We start from the raw sequence: 26052 nt of genomic DNA, 5'->3' as shown, positions 1-26052 counted from the left end.
TGTGTCCACACCACATCATTATTGTTTTGAAAATATCTCCCAAGCATATGCATCACTGAGTCTGAGCGTCATTGAAACTGTCCCCATGGGCTTTTTTACTCCTCCATTGCATTGCACATTTCAATACATGCGAATCTCTGAATCAAGCATTTTAATGAGTAGATGATAATGTGATTATTTCATTAAAACAAATATCTTTGGCCTACATAAGCTAAGATTGTTAGTTTGTGAATTGGCATTTCTATTGCATACACAAGCCTGCATGTGCAGCAGTTTGTCTACATTTTGCGCTAAATATTGGTTAGGCTTTTTTTTGTAATCGTAATTTGTTATTTTGACCAGAAATGTCATGAGCAGAATTACAAATTTCCATTGTTATATATTTATTTCAGCTATCGTAGAAAACCCAAATTAATCTTTTTTTTTTTTCATTGTCATTTCTGCAGGTCTCCTTTGTATGAACTAACATGGACAAAGTGGTCGTCAGTCTCCTGCTGCTGGGAATCACCTTCACAATGGCCCACGCATGTCCCAAATACTGTGTGTGCCAGAACCTCTCAGAATCTCTGGGGACACTTTGTCCTTCCAAAGGACTCCTCTTTGTCCCGCCGGACATTGATAGACACACTGTGGAGCTGCGATTGGGCGGGAACTTTATCCTCAAGATAACCACTCAGGACTTTGCCAACATGACAGGTCTGGTAGACCTCACCTTGTCCCGCAACACTATCGGCACAATCCAGCCTTTCTCCTTCATCGACCTGGAGACCCTGAGATCACTGCACCTCGACACCAACAGATTGACCGAGCTGGGGCCGGACGACCTCCGAGGTTTGATCAACCTGCAGCATCTGATCCTCAACAACAATCAGCTGAGTCGCATTTCCAAAGCAGCCTTTGATGACCTGATGCTAACCCTCGAAGATCTGGACTTGTCATATAACAACCTACGCAGTGTGCCTTGGGAAGCCATCCGCAAGATGGTCAACCTCCATCAGATGAGTCTGGACCATAACCTTATCGCATTCATTGCTGAGGGGACTTTTGCAGACCTGGAAAAACTGGCTCGTTTGGACCTTACTTCCAACCGTCTGCAGAAGCTGCCACCGGACCCTATCTTTGCACGTTCCCAAACTAACGTTGGCATGAGTACTCCTTACATACCTCCGCTATCTCTCAGCTTTGGTGGAAACCCATTGCACTGCAACTGTGAGGTGCTTTGGCTCCGGAGGCTCGAACGAGAGGATGACATGGAAACCTGTGCTTCTCCGACGAGTGTAAAGGGACGCTACTTCTGGTCTGTCCACGAGGAGGAATTTGTTTGCGAGCCGCCCCTCATTACACAGCATACAAACAAATTACTAGTGCTAGAAGGGCAGACTGCTAGTCTCCGCTGCAAGGCAGTTGGTGACCCGATGCCAACTGTGCATTGGGTCGCCCCCGACGACCGACTGATCAGCAATTCTTCTCGAGCCACTTTATATGAAAATGGCACTCTTGACATTACAATCACAACGTCCAAGGATTATGGAACCTTTACGTGCATAGCTGCAAACGCCGCTGGGGAATCCACAGCCTCCATCGAGCTGTCAATCATTCAGCTCCCTCACCTGACAAACGGTACAAACCGTACCACACAGTCCAAGTCTGGTCTTTCAGATATAACGAGCTCAACCAAGATCAGTAAAGGGGAGCCTAAAACTCTACCTGAGAATGTGGTATCTGTCTCAGAAGTGTCCTCAGCTTCAGCCCTGATTAAGTGGACTGTGGGCAAATCAACACCAAAGGTTAAAATGTATCAGCTTCAGTACAACTGCTCTGAGGATGAAGTTCTCATTTACAGGTAAGAATTATGAATACAATTACATGATGTCCTGGCGGCCTCTCTTGTCCAAATAGCTGTAGCAGCCAACCAATCGCGATGTTTGTTAATCATGTTTTCCCGTGTACAAAGTTTGCTCTGCAGCATAGCAGCCGAACAGCAACCGTTCCTTTGAAAGTCATTAGTCATTGTCTCCGTAGCGGCAATTGAATGACACTTCTGACAAGTATCGTTCATACAAAAAGAAGCTGATTTATTAGGTGGTTTATTTTCAAGTGGAAGGATTCAGTGGGATTTTTATTCGTTTCAATTAGGACGTCTGAGTTCAGAGCAATGACTTGTCATTTTACAATATGAATGAACTTCTCACTACATTTGTGTAAATGTGGCATCTCATTGAAAGATCAATTTGTTCGATAAAGCTACTCCATCTATTGTCGAATAGAACGATTCAATTCAATGCACACAGTCTTTCTACTAGTATTGCTTGTTTGTTTTTTGGCTGAGATGCATATGTGGCTGACAAAATATCCAGATTGCCCCCGAGAGGTGATGATAGAGGTTGGCAATTCTACACGGCGTTCAGCCCGGTTGCGTTCACACCCTGACTGTGCAACTGCAAAAAACATGCTAGCTTCTGTTGAAGCCATTCACTTTTTGATTTACTTCCTCCATGTATGTGATTATTTTGTCTTTGTTAGTAGTGCTGTGGAACATCCATGTGCTGTTTTGCAAACCTGCGAGTGGGGTCTTTCAGCATCCTCGACAGACAGATCTATGTTTGCAATGTTAAGACTGAATATCAATGATAGAGCTTGTGGAGGGAGGATTCCACAAGTTCCCTCATGCATGAGAAAAAGTAGTGTCTTCCTCATTATAGAAAAAGGCTATTAACAATGAATAATGAACTGCAGCAGCGCATGGTGCAGGGAGTTCAGAAGGATCAAAGCTAAAAATAGAGATAGAACAGCAGAATTGTTTTTTTTTTCAAAGATAATTCTTGTTCAAATGTATTTTATTTAACGTACTTTATTCATTTCAAAGGGCTCTGATCATGAATTAAACCTTTTGCTGCGACAGCTTTTTAATTTAAAGATCCGCCCGCATGGTGCAAATGACAAGGCTGTGCATATTAAACCCTATTGTTGAACTACTCGATATGAACTACAAGGCTGTTCATATTTAACCCTTTTGTTGAACTACTCCATATGAACTATATATATTAGCAGTATATATTTGATGACGACTTGCTTTGTGCCATGTCTAACAATGTCTTCCTTTTTATCTCCTAGGATGATTCCCATGACTAACAGAGCCTTCGTAGTCACCAATCTGGTCCCGGGGATGCAGTACGATCTGTGCGTATTGGCCATCTGGGATGACAGTGCCACCACACTCACAGCCACCAACATTGTAGGTTGTGTCCAATTCATGACCACCGATGACTATCCCCAATGCCAGTCTCTTCACAGCGGTTTCTTGGGTGGCACCATGATCTTAGTCATCGGCGGTATCATAGTGGCCACGCTACTGGTGTTCATCATCATCCTCATGGTGCGCTATAAGGTAACCAGCGGTATCCAGACTATAAAATTACCCAGCGTGAGCAATACGTACTCCCAGACCAACGGGGGTATGAACAGGTTCAACGGCGCCCCGCCGCAAGTCAAATCGGCCGTGGTGGTCATGCGTGAGGAAATGGTTGAGTTTAAATGCGGATCCCTTCAGAGCAGTATCTCGCCATCCTCGTCCTCCTCCAACTCGCTGGATAGTCAAACGGGGAGAAGGGTCGGTGACTGCTACAGTATGCAGGCAGCTGAATGCAGCACCCTGCCCAGCAGCAAGTATCGTAGGAACAGGCACAGCCACAAACCACAAGCAAACTTGGACCACCTTTTAGGAGCCTTCACCGCAATGGAACTGCGAGGGGCCCCAAGAGACCGTCAAAGTGTAGCTGGCCCCTCCACCGCTTCCAATACGATGGTGACGGGAGCTGTCGCGCCCCTATCCGACAAAGAACCTCTACTCGGAAGAGCCGAGTCCACCACCATGCTGGGCCGTCTTCTCGGGCTGCCCCAGGAAGGTAAACCCAAAAGGAGCCATTCCTTCGACATGGGTCACGTGGGGTCCACGCAGTGCCGTGCTAGCTATCCTCGCAGGATCAGCAACATTTGGACTAAACGGAGTTTGTCGGTTAACGGCATGCTGCTGCAGTATGATGACAATGAGGATGACAAGCCGAGTTTAGAGAGCTCGGAGTGGGTGATGGAGAGCACGGTTTGAGTACTATTGGGCCAATTGCACCGGATCAAACAATGCAATCTACTTGATCAAAATCATAGACTCAAGAAATACGTGATCAAAAGGAAGGGGCGTTACACACGGGACCAGTGTTTGTGTATTACGACTTCAAACTTGTCATTTTTCAACAAAACACTTAACTCAGACAGTCTTCGAGTGTGTATACAAAATATTTCACCTTTATTGACTCTTGGATTGCACAGCAATGGCCTGGAATACTTTCCCTCAACTTGGCACATGAAAGTAACACAAGCAAAGAGGGAAAAGAGACAAAATATTCGGAGCTCTTTATCAAATGAATTGACTGCCAAGTGGATTTGCCGCAGTTCTGGTGAATGGGATGTACTTTTGTGTGACCCCACCGCGTGAAATAAGACTGCCGCCACAGTTGATCGAAGGACCGCAGGATCACAATGTGGGGGCGCCGGTGATTTAAATGTTACTTTTATCAAGTTTTTATTTTTTTTTTATTTTATCATTTATACTATTTATTATTTTGACTGATACATCAAGTTACAGATGTACAGCTCGGTTATCCAGCATCATCAACATCTTACAAAAGGTAGCCATTTCATTCCATATTATGTCATTTCCAGTCATATCAAAGAGCAAGCACAATATTTATTATGCGGCCCTTCTTTCAAGATCAAGTAAAAGATTGAAACAGCACATTTTTCTTGCGTTTTACTTTGGGTGATGTAAGAAATGTAGCACAAAGCAGGTGAAATCATTTTTATCCAATCTATGTTCACTCTCATTTGCTTTGCATTTCATTGGTCGAGCTGATGACAAAGGTCAAAAGAATCGAGGAAATGTGATGGTTTTTTGGCAAGGCCAAAAAATGAGGATAATGCAGTCCAGTTAGGTTAAAAATGAACCCTAAATAACGATACGCGAAGCAAAATGAGACATAAAAAGATATCTGTTAAACCACATGGCATGGAAGAGAAAGGTTGCTGCAGAGTTGATTCATTCTCTTTCATTCAGAGTTGAAAATGACTCTTACTTTTAATTTGTGGCTATTCACAATGACAGCCTAACTTAGATTTAGCTACTCCCATTTTGATGCCTTTTTCAATATCCTGTGGGTTTTTGCTGCATATGATTCTGTTGGATGTTTCTATATTTTTTTTAATTGATTTGATCCCTTGGTGTAGCATTCTGTATATTGGCATATTTTGTACAAATAATTGGTTGGAATGTAAACGTGGGGAAATCATTTGGTGATGTTTTAATTTTCATTGCAAGCAAACAGTGAAGGTGCTTTACTGTGGTGTACTAACTTGGTCGTTTCTAGCTGGCTCAGTAAAATGGGATTTTCCGCAACTGCAAGACAAGTGGCAACCTACTTGTTTTTAAAATGTCAATTAAAAAAAAAAAAGAAAAAAACACTCAAATCAGAAACCAAATAAATCCTTACTGACAGACATTGTCTTTTGTTTCCCCTTAGATCAAATTGGTCAATCTATGTTGCCATGACTTACAGTACCTCTTGTCCCCAATACACCGGGGTAACCAAAAAAAATAATAAAAAAAATGCAATTACATTTCCCAAGAAGTGACGACATTGTTGATAAAAGAGACATTTGTATTTTGTGAATGGACAATTTAACTTACTAGTTCTATTTGTGTCATCCCTTTTCACGCTGCTAAGAATAAAATTGTGTGCGTGACTCGGCTTAGTCATGATTCTGCGACTCAAGGATTTCAAAAAAATATATGAAAAAAAACATGTGTGAAAACATTTTTGCTAAAAAGAAAAAATATATATAAAATGTTGGTAAATTCCATTGGCTATTGTTTTTACTCCAACATCACACACACACACACACCCACACACACACACACCCACACACCAGTATTTTTCATGACTCATATCTTCCCCTCTCGTTGTCATTGTTTATTACGGGTGGGCCGATGCGTTGCTTTCTCAGGTCCAGTTGTTGTAATCAGGCCACTTGCTGCTGACTCACCTCAGCGCTGGCGATATTACGCTTCACCGGTACACGCTACTCCTCGCCAGGGCCCGCCCTAATTCATAATCTGCCTGGATGTAATCTAATTGTAAGTATCATCTTATCCGAGCTAAATTTTGAGTAAAGCTTCTGTACCTGCTGAAGGCCTGAAAAACACTTAAAGACTTAAGGTTTGCCAGCCTTTTCACCGAAGACAGAATTCTGCCATATTACGCTTCATTGAAACGTAAATTTAAAACCACTTGTTTCTGAAAGGTGAAATTGGAACCCGCCATATCTTGTTGCAGAATATTTTAGAACTGATATTCTATCTTTCTCGCTCCCTGGAACAAGCATTTGCCTGATATCTCCTGGGTAATATAAAAATATCCCCAAATGCAATTATGGTGGCGATATGATTGTGTTTTCTGCTGGATGGCGAGGAAGTACAATTGCATCAGTTGCAGCTAATCAATAGCGGGTTCTAGGGCGCCGAGCCAGCGCCACATGACTTTCCTTGAAGTCAAAGGGTATGTATCAAGGTAGGTGAAACTCTATTTTCGATGAGCTGGTTAAATAATAGTTCATGAGGACTAAAGTTACATGTAAAGTTCATTTCAAGTTTGAAGTCTATTTGCACCACTGCAACTTTGAAGGTAAATTTGCTTGCCGTTTTTTTTTCTTTTTTTTCGGCCATCTAATTGTAACGCTTAAATGTTCTCATCAGTCTTTGGAAGCCGTTGTCTGGTGAGTTACATTTAGTTGTGATATATTTTCTGCTCTCTTGCTAAAAATGATCCAAAAGGAGCCTCGGGGCTCATGAGAGCGACCAGCTGCGCGCCATTATCGCCCACCCATCATCCTCCCTCCAGCTCCACTGAGGTAAGTTGGGATAAACTGCCTGCCAGTTGTCTAGACTTGTCTCCCATTGATGGTGTATGGTGGAGTGGTGTATTTTGAAGGAGAAAATATGTCAACAGAGACCCCAGACTGTTGATGTTGTACATCAAGCAACAATTGAGAAGCTGTACCACCTCCACAATGTTCTCAGGTGAGAAACACTTCTTGTTTTAAAAAAAAAAAAAAAAAAAGCAGGACATTTGAGCCAAAGGTGGTTGTTGCTCATGACCATTCCCTGGGAATCTGTGTGGGAGACTGTAAGTACTATATTACCTTTTCAATATACAGCAGGGAGCAGATATGCCACTAAGCTAAACCAGTTTGTTGCGTTAACCCCAAATGATTGTTTTCCTGTGTGTCACCCAGCTGGTAGGGAAAATAAAACATATCATTATGCTCCACGTGTGTGCGTGCAAGACTCATGCATAAAAATTGACTCAGTAATATGAATAAAGTATGGCAAGCTTTCAAGTCGTACGAAGACCTCCAGAAATCAAAAGTGCATTATGTTTTCTCAGACATATCTGTCTGGAGAGAAGATTCTACAATCTCTTCAGTCATGTCCGCAGACTACCTGTGTGACCTACAAACTAAGAGAGGATCAGAAAAGGCAGAGAAACAGGATTAACTGGGGCTAGAGAGGCTACAAGATTACATTTAACCACCTTCAGCGATTGTGCTAAGGTTACATCTCAATGGCACAGTTTTAAAAGCTATATTGACCTGAATTTTGTGAGCTACCAGCCAAAACTAAAATAAGCGCAAGCACATTTGCCCAAAGACGCCACTTAGTTCAGCCAGCCAGCCTTTAACGAAAGATCAATTGCAACATTATCGCGAGCACATCAATGGCACATTAGCATGTATTTAGATTTGTTGAAGAAAACAATCGATTCTTCAATCAGCAGTTGGAGAGTGCTCAAAAGGCAAATAAGAAGCGCTAATGAGCAATGTATTTGAAAGTCAATGAGCAATCAGGCATCGTCTGCGTCTGTGTTTATCAAATCAAGCTCTAAATAATCAACGCAGAGGGAGAAAATATTGTAGAACACAATGCTCAAGTGAAACTAGAAAATGAATTGAACGCCTTTAAACCTTGTACAAATGTAAGACGGAAGCTAGTCTAGCTTTCTCTCATCGTGTACGTATAAGATTGATTTTCAACAGGCACAGTGTGAGTCCCACTAATTGATTATATGTATTAAATGCTTGATTGAGTTTTGAATGACGCAAGCGCAAACAAGTGTCATTTGAAAATGCCTCTTGATGCCATCCAGTCATACATATTGATTCAAATGAATATACGACTATTTCCCTCCAAGTATCATTCCACATCCTAGGGTGATCGAGTCCACTGTTTACTGAAGGCCACAAGCCCTAAATGCTCTGAAAACACTGCAGCAAATAAAAGTGGAGGGAAGCCTCCCCACAGGGTCCCGGTTCTCTGCTCATAACCCTCACAGCGTTGAATCCCCCAATCAAGCGGAATGTGATTTCCCCCCCCCCCCCTCCATTCTCCGAGGGCTACTCCTTCCCCCACCCCAGCCTTCCTTCATGCCGCCACTGCTCTTCATGAAATAAGAATAAATTGAACTGCAGGCTAAACCCTTTCTCATCCAAGCCTAAATGTGGCTACTGCAGGGAAACAAATATTGCATCTTCCATATTGGAACTCCCAAGGGTATTACTTAACTTCTTATGGAAAGGTCAACTCTCAAATGGGTGGAAAAAAGACAGCAGAGAAACATGATTCAGTGGATGGCAAATAACAAGGTTTTCCCCTATAGATGAAAAAACGATTCTGTGGTGAATGATGGATAGAGAAGATCAGACACTGATGTAAAGAATATTAGAAATCAAGATTTGTTTCCTGGTTTTATTCTTCAATCAATACATGAAACTTGACTTTTTTTTTTTTGCTTTTGACATCTGTTTGAAATGCTTATCAACATGAACAGACTGAACTGAACTTAACAAAATAAGTGTATATAATTTAGTAGAACAGTAGCTCCCTCTGATGTGAAAATTAAAAAGTGCAATACACTCGGGCAAGAGTTGAAGTGCGGGCCATATTATATTCTATTCATAACATTTCTTACGGGCCAATTAAAAATGGACGATGGGCCGCAAATGGCCCACGGGCCACATTTTGGATACCACATTCTTTAGAATCTAAAGAATTTGAACACTTGTGTGACCTTGATTTAGCTAATAATGTAAGCGTTGTTTCATCAACACTTGTAATGGAAGAATTCCAGACTGTAGATCTTTGTCACAAAAATGGCCTTCCAAGTTGAAGACCAAAGTGTGCAAATGGCCCAGCCGACCTCCCAGTAATGATAAAGCTGTGGTGACTATTGAGGACTAATCAGTCACAGTGATTCCCAAAAGCACATCATGGCCTAGTTATAAAAGATAAGCTCATAGTGTATTCCAGAGTGCTGAAGGAAGCATACGTGTATCCCATTTTATACTCGACAGGATAAAGCAATGGGGAGTGTGGAAGGCAGGTGAAAAAGAGAGGATGGAATAGGGGGAGGAAAGCATCAGAGTAGAACTGTGTCAGACAAGCAACAGCTCAGTGAAAGGGACATTTTCAAGGGCAGGAGTGAGACCAGACATATTGTGTATTTCGGGGAAAGCAGAAATGACCAGACGACAGGGCTCTCGGCCTCAGCCCTTTTGAGCGCCCTAATGGTGCAACTAGAAAAAAGAATCTGAAAAGTCAGTGCTTCTCCCAAAAAGCCACTGATGATGAAGAAAAGAGAACTATATACTTTATGAAGAAAAAAGCTACACTAAGAGACAGCATCAGTTCATGAATAGTGCATTTGTGGTCTAATACATTACTAGTTGAATCCATAAAAAAAAAAAACATACAAAGAACATGTTTGGCCAATTTGCAGCATTTCTTACTTGCTTGTGAATTCTATTCTTTGCATTCAGGTATTTTTGTTTTGTTTTGTTTGCAGCATACCTGTGTTTGTGGCGTTCGTCTGTTTTGATCACAGATGCCCTTGTCGGCCACATATATTAGTGGTTGAAAACTGGGTTCTTATTATTCCTAAGAGCAGTCAAAGAAAGACAAGATGAACAAAATACACCACTGTAAGAACTGTGACTGGCAGATAAAGATGAAAAAGATCTGCAGGCTTGGCCGTGTACTGCCGACGACATAATGAAAGAATCTATATAACGCTCAGTTGAGAAGAAGAAAAAAAAAAAAAAATCAGCAAGTATATCATGACATAAAAATCAAGCATACACAGATGTCTGAAGCTTGCCAAAATACTGCAGCATTATTTTTAGACTGCAGCTCTGACTGTGTCTCTATTCGGAAAGAGTTTCCACCTAAAGCGCTCGCATCTCTGTTTGTGTGCTCGGAACTTTCCTGTTTCCCTATCCTTAATGGTGATCATGCCTCACTTGAGCTCTTTTGGTCTTCACTACATCACCACCTTTCCTCATAGTAACAGACAGTGGATCAATATCCATGTCTTAGCGCTCCAAGTTCTATTGACTTTGTTTTCCTTAAGACTCCATAAAGAGCCAATGGGGAGTATGTGTCACCACTGTCGGTACCCTCTTCTGACATGATCCCCTTCACTGTAGCTGAACTGAAGAACTACTGTAACGTTAATTCGCTCTCCTTTTGCATTTTTTTCCCCTGATGGATTTCTTTTTTGTCGATGCATCTTAAGATCCCGCTCATCAGACATTACAAATGGAAACATTTAATTGGCTGAACTGGTTGCCAGCCTGGAGTGAAGTTGACCTCTGAACTGTGAGGCAAACGTGCTGACTAATGTACATGTAGAAATGTGATCCTACGATAATGCAGACAGATGCGGTCAGAGCGTAAACAGACCAAGATCATTCCCACCAGCCTACACATCCCTTAGAGAGAACAAATGTCGGGAAAGATGCCATGGGGGAATGGACCTGGCGACAGCACTTTGAGGATCATGCTAATTTGTTTGAACACATGATGCTGTGGATATATAGAAATCGTTGAAGGATTCCTTTACGCACCTAAAAGATGAGTCATCGGTAGGAAGTGTGGGTGTGTGCTGTACGGAGTGTTGCGCGCTATTGGCTGTGTTTGAATGTCTTTATCTTCGAGGAATGAAGGCCCATGCTGTCAGCCCAGCAGCTGGTGTAGCTCTTCATGCTGATGTGCACCTCAGGATATGGCTTTTGACGACATACATTCATCATCAATCAACCCTTGTTTCCATGCACCACCATCTCGTAATTTCAGCCTAAGGATTTATGCTCAGTAGCTATAGGAACCTATAAGATTTCTCATGTGAAAAAAAAATAAAATAAAATATATATATATATATATATATATATATATATATATATATATATATATATATATATATATTATGCTAATACACCAAACCCAAATCTTACTGAATAAATCAATACATTTTGCATCTTTGACTGACCTGGTTGCAACTGTACACAGACAAGTCAAATGATGACATGCGCAGAGATTCGATGAAAAATACCAATGATATTTGACATTGAAATTTTAACTATAGAATAAATACAGTAGCGCTGCAACAACCGATAAAAATCCATTATTCATAGTGTTGGCTTGGATTCATTGTGCAACTACCTACAGGATATGCTGACTTATAAAAAAAACAGTCATGGAAATCAGCATTGATGCTTTGGTAATTATAAACCTTCAAATAAGACACACACAGAGCAGCCCCAAGTGTTGTAGAGCTACTTATCTTCTTGTATGATGACTATTAATGAGGACGCGGTAAACAAGTGCGCGTCTGCATTATTGCCCTTCACAATGCATTGGAGGGAGGGAGAGAGAGAGAGAGAGAGAGAGGTTGAGAGCGGGCCACATGACAGGGACAGCGTGTCTTGTCTCTAGTAACAAATGTGATTTAAAACATTGGAATTAAAAACAAAGAAATATATTGTTTGGAATGCGGCAATGGCTATACGTAGAAGAATATCACGGTATGAAAAGAAATGATCTCAAAACAGCCACTCTGTCATAGTGAAGTGGAGCTGACAGATTCTCCATCCGCTGGGTTTCCAATATTTCATGACAAATCAATCCATTTGTCATTGTTCAGCACTGCGGCAGGACAAAATGATTGACAGTTGCCAGCAACCGGGAGAAACCGTGTGATGACGATGCTAAGAGCTCGTGAGTGACAGGAGTACATTAGTCCATTTCTGAAGAGGCACAAAGTGATTTTTTTTCTCCACTGAACCCCAAATCCCTTGCAGCAATCCTGCCTCCAATGGCAACAATACCCAAATATTGATTGACTGAATAATTCAACATATAACATTACAAATATATATCCCAAGAAAGAAAGAAAGAAAACTATCATCAGTAGACATCAGATGATGTTTATGTGAGTGAAGCAGGTTCTTAGTTTACTTCAAGTCTGGTACCGTGGTCATTTCACATTTTTTGGAAATTGTCCATTTTTGAAAATGAAAAGCACACACCATCTGGAATGGCAGGTGGTATTCCTTGCGCAGTCATCAACAACACCTTACCATTCAAATGATGAGACAAGTTCCCTTTTTTTTTATTTTAAGAACATAGCTTCAATGTACTTGATTAAAATTTTCATAAACCTACCTAATTTTAAAAACAACATTATTTTGACCAATAAACGATGTAACAAAAGAAACATCACTGTCTCGTCCTAGTGCTCCCCTTCAACACTTCCTCGGGCACTGTCCCCCTCTGATTAAAAAGAATCAAGAAGCTCCTGGAGAGCAACCAGATGGCCCGAGCTATACGAAAGCCAAGGTCCCTTTGCCCACAAAGCACTTTTCTTTTGTAATTGTGCCTTAAGGGGGAACAAGCCCATGTGGTTTTACTAACTGGGCGATACAAGAAGGGAATGATATTGTGGCACAGATCTTGTGGTCAGTAGGCCAAAGTCATCTTTAGAAAAAAAGAAAAAAAAATACACTAACTGCGCATTTGAGCATCCTCTCATTCGATTGCATGACCTACATTTATGAAAGTTATTTTCCTCTGCTGCCTGTCTGATTTCTAAAAAGGCCACAATGACTCTTGGCAGATATTTTGGTCTTATGGTAAAGATGAGCGTATGAAAGTATTTACCCAATAGTTTACAAGTCAAGTAGTCTGTAATAGTGGTAGTCGACCAATTGGGTAAAACAGATGAGAATGAGAGTGAGTCATTTTCTTCTGTGAACAGTGTGTGGGTGCTTGAAATTAAAGCAGCAGAAGCAGAGTGTGCATGTGCACCCACACAGATAAAATAAAGGACGCATTTTTGAAAAAGGAACCAAAGAAATGACTTGGTGACGACTGGCTTGAAAACAGGGTGATGATTAATTTGGGAACGTGTATTCTGTGACATACGTCAAAACTGTCAAATATTATCTGGTGTCCATACAGTGGTTATGTCACAGGAGAAAATAATTTAGAGGCTCTGCTAAAGAAAGTGGCAATAACAGATCTGGAGTCCCTTGTTTTCGTATCTCTGTCAGGTGGAATGCGCTGTGCAGTTCTAAAGTGCTTGTCAATCATCGTCTTTTGTTTATTCCTTGATGTCGACTCTCTTCTCAAAACACCTTTTGCTGCCGTATCAAGCACATCATTTCAACTTTCAGACCATTTTTCCATCCCCCGCAGTTTGACTCGCTCGGTTACTTTCAAATGTATTCTGGGATAAGTTGCTCTCGCTTAGTGGAGCAATCTTTTCACCAAGCGCTACAGGTGGGTTGGTCAAATCAACGTTGTGGAGGAAATTTTTGCTTGATAAATGATCCTCTACTTAAGATACAGCAAGCATCACACACATATCAATGAGGCGTGCCGATCAATACTACGTGAAGGGTGAATCATGACGACTACTGAAAGGAAAAGGAAGAGACGCAATTCCTTAGAGACCAAAATCGATAGTTATCGGCCAAGTGGAGCCGAGGAAGGCCTCGCTGTTTGGTGGCCGTGGCACGACCACAACGGACAAAAAGAAAATGCAAGAGAACTGCATGAATCAAAATCTGCGAACGATCATTTAAGACAAAGATCAGCAACCACAAAAAAAGGATGGATTAAAAAAAAAAAGTACAAACGGTGTAAAATCTACATATGATAATCTTTCTGCTTGCTATTTTGACAACAGCAAAAAAGAGGGAATATAAAGAATACTTGGGGAATGTCGCAAACTGAAGCATTAGTATTGCACAAACTAACTCCAACAAGCGTCGAGCAATTAAAAATGAAAGTAAAATTTCCCATAGTCTGTCCATCTTTTCACCAGATTTTCACCCAATTTTGGCCATGCACGTGCAGAGGTTATAAACTGCCCCGGGAAAGAATTGAGTAAACCGAGTTAATTGCTATCTCAACAATCATCCTCAAAGAGAGTCGCTGTGTGTCAGCCGTCGGCATCAATCGATCCACTTGCACTGAGAAAGTGAAAGTGAGAGAAACTCATTGCTGAATGTGTTTGACCATGTCCAGACTTGACTTGCATGTATTCACAGATTAGCATTTTTAGTCTTCACACAGCAACCATAAATCTGCATACAATTAGTTTGAGATTCACGTACTAGGTATCTCTGCCACCCCGAGAGAAGTGGTCCGCCAAGAAAACATTCTTTTCCTTTTATATCATTTGTCTGGCCCATAAATGGTAATCTGTAATGTTGCAGCTCCAGGTTTTCAAGCGTATCCAAAACCTTCCTAAATGTCAAATTGAATTAAATGACAGGTAACAATAATTCATCCCCCTGCAATCTTTTGCTTGAAATTAATCTTGCCATTTCACCAAAGGCCGCCCTACCCAAGAACATTGATGAACCTATCAATCTCGCTCGTCCATAATAGACGATATGATTATAAATCACTTAACTGAATGGTTCAGCCACATCGGTGTGCACTAATTGAAATATTCAGTCTTGATATCACAATCACTCGAGTACTAACAGGGATGTGGGGTGCAAGTTTTAAGTACGGTGTATGGATGGCTTTCCAAAGTGCTGAAGCATTCATACCTCGGCTGACGTGTGTATCCAGTGTGTATATAACAATAACATTTCTTTGTATATAAAAAAAAAAAAAAGAATTGCCACCAGACAAACAAATGCAATATTGAAGAGGCGAGGCATACGAGGAAGCTGTCACGAGAGCGTAGATTAACATGACAGACAGGAAGTCGACGGCAGACTAAAGTAGAGCTTGCGCTATTTCATTACCTCTATTTGAACCATACGCGTTCCATCTTTCTTAGAGTAAAAGTTAAGTATCATCAATCATTTGAACAGGATTGGCCTTCTTCATTATTCTGTATTATTCTTTCTTCTTGTTATCTCAATTGTTTTGATTGCGTCAGAAGAATCTGCTTTTTGAAAGGAGAGCAGATTTTCCAAAGCGCTGCTGATGAAATCACAGAAAAGCCTGATTCACTCCCAAAATATCACGTTTATTGATTTTTTTGGGGGGTCAATTCCCTTTAAGAAAAACATCTTGCTATTATCACCTTTGCGTCCACGGCAAAATATCCCGTCATTCGACCTCTACCATGTTGCAATGGTTTTCTTTCCACTACAGCGTTTGAGCAATATTAAATATTCTTCAATAGCTACAGAGCAACATAATGACAGGTTTGACAACTTGTGCTGGCTGTGAGTAATTGCACACTGTCAATACCTGAAATACACGGGTGAAGCCAGCAGATAAATTTGACAAATTTGAGCATAGGAAATGCTTCAAAGCATTGAAATCTTTTCAGGGCAGTTTCCGAAAGCCAATCAATTGCTGCCAAATCAAATGTGTGTCCTTTCAGTGGCAAACAGCCATGGCGATGAGGAACAAAGCCATCTAGCTACACACTCCTTCACCGCTGTTGTTTGTTAGCGCCTTGTTCTGACTCGTGCCTTCCATGCCATTTAATGATTACACTTTTCAATTTGGATGGGGAAAATCGACTGCTCCGTCACGAGACAAGTAGAACTGAGCAGAGTCGGATCTGCAGACCCTGTGAGTGGCAAATGATGACTACTTTCAACACTGGGTCCTTATTTTCCTTCCAAAACTCCGGATGTAAAATGATGTTGGCTTACATTTTCAATTCTATCAATTTGTTTTGGATAACTACTCTCCAAATGCAGCAGTGGACACAGTAGAATACAAAAATTGTGCCCACAATAAATATGATGTATTATTTTCTGAGAAACCGCATGACAAAGCATCTAAAATGACAGCAGAACTTTCCTGTCAATCTCAATTTGGTTGGATCAATGCTGCACATTATGATCATGCTTGTTCCTGCCCTTACATACATTCGGCCTTCTACTTTTGCCAACATGACACAAAAGAAGTTTGAGATGAATGGATGGATGGAGTTTAAAGGCATGTAGCGTTATAAAATAACAAAGAGGCAGCTTCAACACATTCAAATTTATTTTGCCGGCAGTCTGCCCTTGTCACAAGAGAGCTTATATTATTAAACTGAATAGCAATAATGTTAGTACATAATTCAATATGTTCTGTTTCATTTTGAATGCCCATCAATACACAATGTAATATTTTCGACCAGACTTCACAAATATGAAATGACAAGTGTCTATCTACTGAGCTAATATTGTTTTTTTAAAGGTTTCATTGCAGAACCAGAGAGGCAAGTGGTGAAGTTAAGATAAGTCAAAGTGCTGTATCCAAAGCTTTTTGAACAATATGACGGCTTTGAATAGCATGCAGACGCAAGCACGCTGTCAGCCAAATAATGGAGTAACAAGCTCTGCTGCCGGGCCTGAAGACACAGCAAATTTCCACCAATCTTTAGAATGAACGTCAGCAAGGCACTTTCAAACACCTCAGCCGGGGTTGCGGCAGGACACGCCACAACACCATATTTACTCTAGCTTGAGAAAGCAGGGTCGATCGTTCTTGCAACATTTGTTTAGGGATGATCTCCGAAATGGAGAGTGACTTTGGGAATTGAACGTTTCCTCAGCTGCATGCTTGGATGGATCGTGTCAACCACTCAGTTGGGCCATCGACAATGAGCGTGCTGTGCTTTTGTCGCGAGTGTGGTTGTGTCTTAATCGATTTACATTTTGATTTGGTTCTGTTTCATCGGATGTCATGTTTTCTTGTGCCTCTTTTGTTTCCAATCAGCTCCCTCGGCCACTCATTGTCTCGTCACTTATTTAGTTTTCTGCTTTCTTCTTCTGATTTTTTTTTTTCCATTGTTTGGGTTTGCTGCATGTTGCTGAGTCCCATCTTGTCCTTAATTTAGCCCCTGTTTTGGTTTGCTACTTTGACTCTTCTTTTGGACCGTTAATTTAGTGTTTGGAGTATTCCATAGTCCCTTGTTTTCCTTTTTGTTTGTTTTTCTAATTCAATATTTCAGGAGCTCACGCTAGCTCCTGCTTGGCTCCCCACTTGCTTCCGTGCATTTGGGTTCTCCGACAGCTTGCTCACCATGCAAACGAACATGAAATCGCAAATACTACCACCTACCTCATTGGTCCACATAGAGCTGCTTTTTCTTCCTTGTATGTCCTTGTGTTGCTTCATGACTGAACCCTGGGCCGCATTCAAACATATGCTTCCATCTGCCCGAGCACCTGGCCCTTTTCTCCTGTGCCCTTTTCTCAGTCCTGTGTGCGTGTGTGCGTATAAATAAATGATCAAAAATATTAAAAAAGAAAACCCAAATCAAAGGAGTCAAACATCAACACATATTGTGTACATATATGTGTTGATGACATCCTTAAAAGCACATCTTTTATGTCTGAGCACATCTTTGACCTAATTTCTTGACTTTTCTGTGCTTAATCACTTCAACAGAATGGACTTGTGCAATTTGAAGTACAGACATGGGCAGCTTAGTTGTGGATTCTTGCAATTTCATGCACTGCTGGATTTGCCCTTGGCCTGCCGAGTTGCAGCTTTTCTGAACTCTCCATGTTTTGCTCGGATGGCATAGTGGTGAGGAACACAACAGCTGGGCCAGTAGGGTTCATTTTGGCTTTTTGAAACACTCAATTGCGCTAAGAACATGGTCACCTTCATGTTCCTAACATCAGGAATGACTATAAAAGCCCCCAAAAATGGCAATACACAAAAAATGATTTGTTTGCAAGTTCTAATCGTTTAGGTCAATGAAAGGCACCGCAAAACGGATCACAGTTGGTAAAAGAACTTGATAGAATTTTTCTAATAGAATAGACTGTGAACATGAAGCTGCTTGGTAAGTCTGAAGTGATCTCTTTGGTGCTTTGCAAATGAAAGTGTTTGCTAGCTGAAATGTCATGGCTGACCTTCTGTCCTGTATTTTATTCATATGCTCACCGTAGGTGGTCTTTTTTTTTTTTTTCTTGCTCACCTTCATTGCCGTTTTCCTATTTATGTTTTGTTTTGTGCTAAACAATAAGAGCTACATGTACAATATCACAGCATTCCTCAGTGCAACAAATTGAGATGCAAAGGTCTCAGGTGCACAGTATCTTTCATCTGTGGAAAAATAGAAAACAGCACAGTATGTGGATGGGAAGGTTAAGTTAAATTTCCCTGCAGAATTCTGCACATCCAGTATGGCTGCCCGTGTTTTGATATGAGAGGACTCCGCAATCTTTGAAGTCACTTTCAGTGGTCTTCATGATTGTCAGAGCACAAAAGCAGTGGACACCTTTATTTTACCAGCTTGTAATACACCATATAGTCTGCAGAAGAGAAAACAGGATGATGGGGGGCGGGGGGGGGATAACTTTGAGCATAAGCACAACTGTGTGCAACAGACTCATCCACACCTTTTAGATCCTCTTTCAATCCTGATTGGGGGTTTTCTGACTTGATGCCACTTTTAGTCCCTTTTTTTGAAAGCTTTTTATTGAACCAACACCAAATAAAGCCACAATGTAACACTTCCAGACTACAGAAGCAAATGATATGCCCGAACACACAACGTGTATTTGCTGATAAACCAAGATACACACCAAGTTCTCTTCCTTCCCATCTCTTCCTTTGTTGTAAATCTCATGTCTGCTGTCTTGCCTAGGCCAACCTGAGCCTGAGTCTTGACAGCTATTTTGAGTTTCCAGGAAGAAATCACTTGTTTTATCCTCACCGGTGCCAGTAATTTGACAAATTGTGTCACCGTGGAACTTTCTGTCAGCGCTGGCAATAGGTTAGAGGAAAGTGCGTCGTGTGTGCGGGTGCTGACAAAGGGAGGGATGAGGAAAAGGAGCATCTCCCCATCCTTTTTCCTTCCATGCTAATTCGTTCCATCCCGACGGTAATGGGATTTGGAGGGCTATTGGAGCTGGCCAACGTGATATCCCTGTTCTCAAAGATTCCCTCTGACTTGCGTGTTAGTTTCCTGATTCATTCTCCGCTTGCACAGGCCTCCATTAAAGAGCAGGGGGGGAGTCATTTGGATCAGAATGGTTATAGTCCTCTGCTATATGGACTGCTGAATTTTATTCTTAGTAGAGCCAATGCACAACAAAAGTGATCTGAGCTACAGGGGACTTTATTGCCATAATAGCGGCACAGCTGTGGCCCCCACTGGAGCTTCTTTATTCAGACGGAGTTTATGTTTATGGCCATTCATGAGGGCACTTTTGCAAGTCATAATTTCAAGCAGTCTTTTGGGTTATGTGCTCATATCTACTTGAATTATGGAGTGGAAACACCAAGGTCAGAATTGCAGCCAATTCCTCTAAGAAGTGAGGAGGCAACACAATATCAATTGAAAACTCCTCATTTTGGGAATTTGCTTTGGAATTTTTTTTGTCAGATTTATGAACTGAACTATTTTATTTCAACTGAACTTTGAGCTGCTTTTGTGGATGAACCTTCGAGGCTGACGTAAGCGAGTTGGGTTTAATTCGGGTTAAGAATGAACAAGTGAGATGAAGAAAAGCAAGACCTCACCCTCGCCCCTCCTAAAAAAATAATAATCATTTTGTAATTTACACTTGGGCAACACTTGGTAGAGGGAAGGGAATTTTGTGTGTTTGGCGAGGTGTAAATTTGAGAGCGAGCTCATGGTTCCCCTCTGGTGGTTTCCCTAAGTGACAAGCCCGCAGGATTAAAGAAGTGTTAGTTAATCCTAAAGTGCATTGGGGAATCCAACACGGTGGTCCAAGACTAACTGATAGCTTTGCATGGCGCTCTGCTGTGGGACCACTCGGTTCATTCCCGTTAAATGTAAAGACGGTTATCCTTGACACTAAAAATGGATTTATTAAAACAGAATACTGTCCACAGTTACACTTTGAAGGTATTGAACAGTCATTCAAAGGTTGAAAGCATCCAACCTTTAACGTCATCACTCTGTCCCTTTTATTGAGCAGCAGGTTGAGAAAAGACCAACGCTTCTGAGGCAAAGGGTTAAACACTTTCTCGCCCCCTCGCACATCATTTCACACTACCCACACAGCCCCAGCTCAACTCTGCAATCTATCCGTGTGCTAACAGTTTGGAGACGACATAGTGCATCACTAGTTGGCTGGCTCATGACTCAAGAGTCCCTACGAGCTCTAGTCGACCCCATTCTGAGCATTGATATCATTCAGCAGTTTAGCTGCAAGCATTGCTTTAATTTGTCCTCCTATACTTTATACTGTGTATCTTTGCGTCTGTCGGTGCGTTGCAGATTTTTCAAAAAAATTTTCCCACCTAATACCGGTGGGCGTGGAACAAATCCCTCACGATGAACGAGAGTTCTCTGTCATGAAACACATTTGCTGATGACAAGAGCGAGGGAGCTGATTGGTGGAGATGCAATGAAAATGGCAAATGCAGGAGGACCATAACAGTGAATAACTAAATAAGCAGCATAGACCCTGGAGGGCGTGGACACATAAAGCTGAGTATATACTGTGCCAATTAAGCCTCTTTCAAGCCCCATTACGAGTGTAAGTCATTTCTTAATCTGAGCCAACAGCAAATTTGGTTGGCTATGGCGAGCAAGGGAGTGTCCAGGATAAGATATGACGGGGCAGGTCAAGTCGGATGAATTTATGCTATGTCAGTCCCGCGGTGATCTGGTGCTTGGGATAGAGGGATGCATGTCTTAAGAGTCAAATCCTACCCGAGAAAATGTTGGACAACAGTTTTATAAAAGTCCAAGACAGGCGTAATCTCTTCAAAACATGCCTTCACACAACACAGTCATCCTTCAGTCAAACAAATGAAAGGACTTAAGTAGTCTTACCCAGCTGGGCCTAATGCTTTTTCCATTGTGTCTTTAAAATGCATTTGCAAGTAGCTTCAAATATAATCTTGCACATATATTTTAACACTGTGCATAACATTTCTTTCAAAGCGAAGAGAAATATTGCTCAAGTACATCTAAAGGACATTCATTTCCGTTTAGGACGTGCTCCTGACCCATCCGCATTCCTTTCTATCTGCCTTAGCTTGTGTCCTGAGACCACAGCTCAACCTTCTGACAGCTACCATCAACTCCTCCTTGAAGCCAAGGACAAAACTTCTATCCCTCCTCAAATCGGACATAAGAAATCTATTTTCAACCAACACTCGCTTCTCCTCATTTTAGCTTATTGCTGTGGTCGTTTATCTCACCTACTCTGGCGCTCTCTTCCAAAAGTAGCGCAATTTCATCACTTCTGTCAATGTCACAGCATCCTCCTCCAAAAAAAAAAAAAAAAAGCTTCAAGTTGCTCAACTGTAGCCTTCTTTAAGTCACAGTTGTCGGCCACTGTTATCGTCCTCTTCCTTCACCGAGACTCCTCGGAATCTGGCGTAAAAATATAAATGACAATCTATGTTGTTTGTCTTTCTTTTGCATAGAGCTCGACTGAGACGATTTAACGACATTTTAATGATATTCCTGGAGGGCTCAGTTACTGAAGTGAACTAGAGGACTAGAACCTCATTAAAGTTAAAAAAAAAAAAAAAAAAATGAAAATAATCAGATGTGAATTTGTTGTCCAGCAATTACCTTACATAATTGGAGCTGATTAAAAGCATGATTGAGTGCCAAGCAACTATGCGCTCCGTATACTGCTGCATTTTTTAGACTCTGCTGGCAGGTGCTGGATTACTATTCCATAAATGGCCATAGGTAATACAGCAGTTATGATGAACAAAAATAAACATATGACATAATATCTTATATCTTTAATCGCACAATATTCTGTAATTAATCGCAATAAATCACAATCTTCTATGTGTACTATTTTAAACTCGGGAAAGAAATGAAGCTAAAAACAAATGAACATTTTTAAATACACTATATCATTTAAATGTATTATATTGTAAATTAAGTTGGTTTTCTTGTGCTAGTGTAAATCGTAACCACAGTTTTTGTTCAAAGTGAATTAAATACATTGTTTGGAAAATTTTAATGGGCATTATATTGATTATTTAAATCCAGTTAATTCCCAAGTGTTTTGTCTCGACAGAAAGAGAATATAATGCCACGTACTATATTATAGTAAAGTGAATATTGTGAATAGGATATTTATGCAATTTAGTACGTACAGTATAGAGATGCCATAAATTGCACTGCACTTTTACTAATTACCATTGGAGCATATCAAGGCTGAAAAGAGGATTAAGGGATTTCTGACTTCTTGTTTTTGAGAGTGCTCAAAACACACACACACACACACACACACACACACATGTACACATCGTGTCAATATGTATTACAAAGCCCAATTCTAGTAAACTTGTGATATTGTCTCACATTGAAGTCAAATAATTGTTATAAACTTCATGATGGTTGGTGTTTAAAAAAACGTGTTGAGTACTGTAAATATGTGAAGGTAAATGTTGCCAGACGCACACATGTGTTTGCCAAGCGTTGTTAGCGCTTGTCGCCATCAGTGCAATGGCAGTCCCTCGCCTTAGTGCCAAAATGAGAAGTGAAGCATGTTATCTGTAATTAATATTGCCCATCTCAACTTGGGGATTGTCTGACATCACAGTCTGGACTCTGGGCTGCGCTCCATCAACAGAAGACACACACACACACAGCAAAAGTCTGTTCATCTGTCTGTTTTCTTTCACAAGTCACAAAGATATGCAGATACGATGCCTTCCGAGAGCCTTTTCGCAATATTTGTTCAATATTAAATCCAAATCTGTAGAAGTTAATTTCATTTCATGACGTCCAAGTGGCCACACTTGGCACAATGGTGTGCCTCAAGGCTCTGTTATTGTGCTCATAACATTTTTGGCAACTTTGCAGCATTGTTATTTTGTTTAAGTTTTTATAAAAAGCCTCATACCATTAACAACATTACAATTGAATATTAGGAATATCCTAAAACAGCCAAATGTATTGGCTTATGGCTTTCCTTTTTGTTCAGATTGCAAATTCTTGTGTCTGGGATTCTGTCATAATTTCATTTTATTTTTGATTTGATTTTGGATTATTTTTGTTACTTTTTAACATGCACAACCTGTAGGATGTTGGGAAAGGTTAACGTGGAATTTTCAAGACAGAATGACTATCTAGTGAAAATGCATTTGGAGCAGACTCCATTAAACCTTTGATAACGAAATCATTTGCAGCCCAGCGCCCCTAGGGATTATCAATATTGCATACTGAATAAAAAGATAATAAGCAGCAAATCTAATTTCATTGGAGCTTTCAGAGCTTGTTCCTGTCAAAACTCAGACATCACCGGGATGGACATAAGCATTATTGTTAATAGGATGAGTTGCCAAATGCTTGCTAGCTTAAACAACCAAGCATACGCACTGTTTTTAATTATTTTTTCTTATTCAAACGTACATGCAGGTAACGGAGCATTTTACCCATCGACTTGTGCATAAAAAGCTAGTTTGTGTTGAATACGCTCAATTTGTTATTTGATGGTTTCATTGTGCAAGATTTTTGTTGGGCATTTTCTTTTTCGGTTATAACGCTATGGAACATTTTCTTCCGCATGCATGTACCCCACCCCCAGTTGTATTTCAGCACGTTCAACCGTATTCCCGAGTACGATCGACCATATTTGCCAGTCAAAACGTTTTCTTCCACACCTCCGTAATATAATCTGAAATAAAATGCAAAAGTCCAACGTGATAGCACCAAGGCACCAAGGCAACAGTGACCCTGTGCACTGTCCTCCTCCACCAGTTTTATCCAACAAGGTATGGTCGGTCCTTTGTCAGTCAGATTGACCCCAGAGACATTGTGACATTTAGTGAGGAGAACAATATCACAGCTGCTTATCTGACCTTTCACAAAGGCTCCACCTACAATGTCTGAGAAAAGCGTCAGTTTCTTTCAAAAACAATATAAGGTGCGATGTCACACAGTTTAACCACGCCATTACCATGTTCAATTGAGGTATTCTGCACATCTCTGCTTTGTATCTTCTTTCATCCATCAAATAGGTGTCCAGTTCTGACAGTTACTTGAAAATAAATTGCAAATGGGAATTTTGGATCATATCTAATTACTTTCACAGCATCTTCAGCTGTCAGAAGACATATATCTATATCTACAAGCTATATTTTAAATAAATTCCAACAGGTAAGAGAGGCGCCCATAGGGAAAATTGTATATTTGCTAACACTGCCACCCAGTGTACCTACATTTTGTTACACACATTTTTTAATGCAAGCTCATGCCACTATATTGGAAAATGAACCCAGTGGGAGCTCTACTATTACCACTACTACAAATTCATCACCATAGCCTCGAGCAATAGAGGAGTGAATACAGTAATTATCTTAAAATACATGTGAATAAACCACTGTATTAAATGTGTGTTTACATTAGACCGCTTTATTTTGCAGACATTGACTGTAAGATGTTTTCATTGGATGTAAAGCATGTTTTTTTTTTTTCCTTTTATAGTGTCTTTTTCACGCTTTGGATTATGGTATTTGATTATAGTCACGGATGTTTGCAAATGCAAAGCTGCAGAACGTGCTCGGGCGATTGTGTGTTCACTCGCTTTCGGGACTGAAATCACATGGGAGGGAGCAGGCATTCAAATGCATGCAGTAGTCTGCATCGATTACAGTTGCCTACAAGGTGTTATTAGTTTCATTTCACTGGTCCATTTTCGTATTGAAATATCTGGATGAAATTTTTATACTGTGGTTAAATAATGGGGGATGGTGGCTGAAGGAAGAGTTAATAATGACCAGAAGCAAAATCCGTCAACAGCTTAAGTCAAATGGCCTCAAGACTCTGGCTAAGCTGATTGTGGCACTCCTCAATATTCACGACTGCAGTGGGAAAGAGGTTGGCGCTTTTTGTTATCCCACTGTGGCCAAATAGAGGAGGCAGGAAAGACCTTTTAGATGACCTTAAGAAATGACTTTCCAGAGTAACGTTTGCCGGGAAATTCTGCAGCATGTGCTCGACAAGCAGCAAGCAATGCTATTTATTTTGTTTGTATGGTTGAGCAAATTTCCAGATTGACAGTGATGTTATCATGTGAAGCCCCATCTTTCATGGTGGCGTAGCAATTAATCATATGAAAACAACAACCCGCTGTGCAATCAGTGTAATAATACACCACCTCATTCTCAAATTATTCGTATGAGTCATAGCTTAGAACAATCATAACAGTTAACAGTTCTTTGTTTTTCTTTTATTTTTTTTATTCCATCAAGGACCTGGACTTGGAATGGTCATTAAACATGGCTCTGTGCCGATATTTATTTTTTAATACCAACCTACAAGTACAGAATTGTTCTGAAAAAGCAATGGCTTGTGAAATCGACTGAGTGATGCCTACGTAAGTTATTATATGAGATCAATAATTTTCAATGAGTGGAAGATTATTAATGAGTTTCTAATTTCTCAAATGAATGCATGCACTCATAATAACACTAACGTACACATTTTGTGTCTTTTGCAAGAGGGAAGGGACGTTTTACAAACATATATATACGGGTTCCTATGAATAAATCTGTGGAAATATATTTCGGGCTCCTGCCATGGCGGTTTTCAGCAAGTCTGCAGACGCAACAACAGCCCAGTTGGAGCTTACCTTGAATGTTGGGGGCACCACACAGATGCTTGTCAAAGCGTATTATCCGGGAGCTCCCATGTCCAAACCAGTGCTGGGCACGGTGCCTTGAGGAAATTC

At 40.8% G+C, this 26052-nt stretch overlaps 1 protein-coding gene across 6 annotated transcripts in view; it reads left to right on the top strand.

Annotated features, from left to right (window-relative positions):
• LOC147044892 (leucine-rich repeat and fibronectin type-III domain-containing protein 2) overlaps positions 1-5904 on the top strand; it is a 91908-nt gene extending 86004 nt beyond the window's left edge. For all 6 annotated transcript variants that reach the window (XM_085932417.1, XM_085932415.1, XM_085932413.1 and 3 more), the window contains 2 exons: positions 447-1843; positions 3115-5904. In XM_085932417.1, the coding sequence (XP_085788543.1) occupies positions 468-1843; positions 3115-4105 (2367 nt within the window). In that variant the 5' untranslated portion in view covers positions 447-467 and the 3' untranslated portion in view covers positions 4106-5904. The remainder of the gene's footprint in view (positions 1-446; positions 1844-3114) is intronic.
• The last annotated feature ends 20148 nt before the right edge of the window (positions 5905-26052 follow it).

The sequence above is a fragment of the Syngnathus leptorhynchus genome, chromosome 15 (genome assembly GCF_054491065.1).
Source record: "Syngnathus leptorhynchus isolate UIUO chromosome 15, UIUO_Slep, whole genome shotgun sequence".
In the NCBI taxonomy this organism is placed as follows: domain Eukaryota; kingdom Metazoa; phylum Chordata; class Actinopteri; order Syngnathiformes; family Syngnathidae; genus Syngnathus; species Syngnathus leptorhynchus.
The sequence above is the reverse complement of the archived record's forward strand: the minus strand, read 5'-3'. Positions and strand labels throughout refer to the sequence as shown.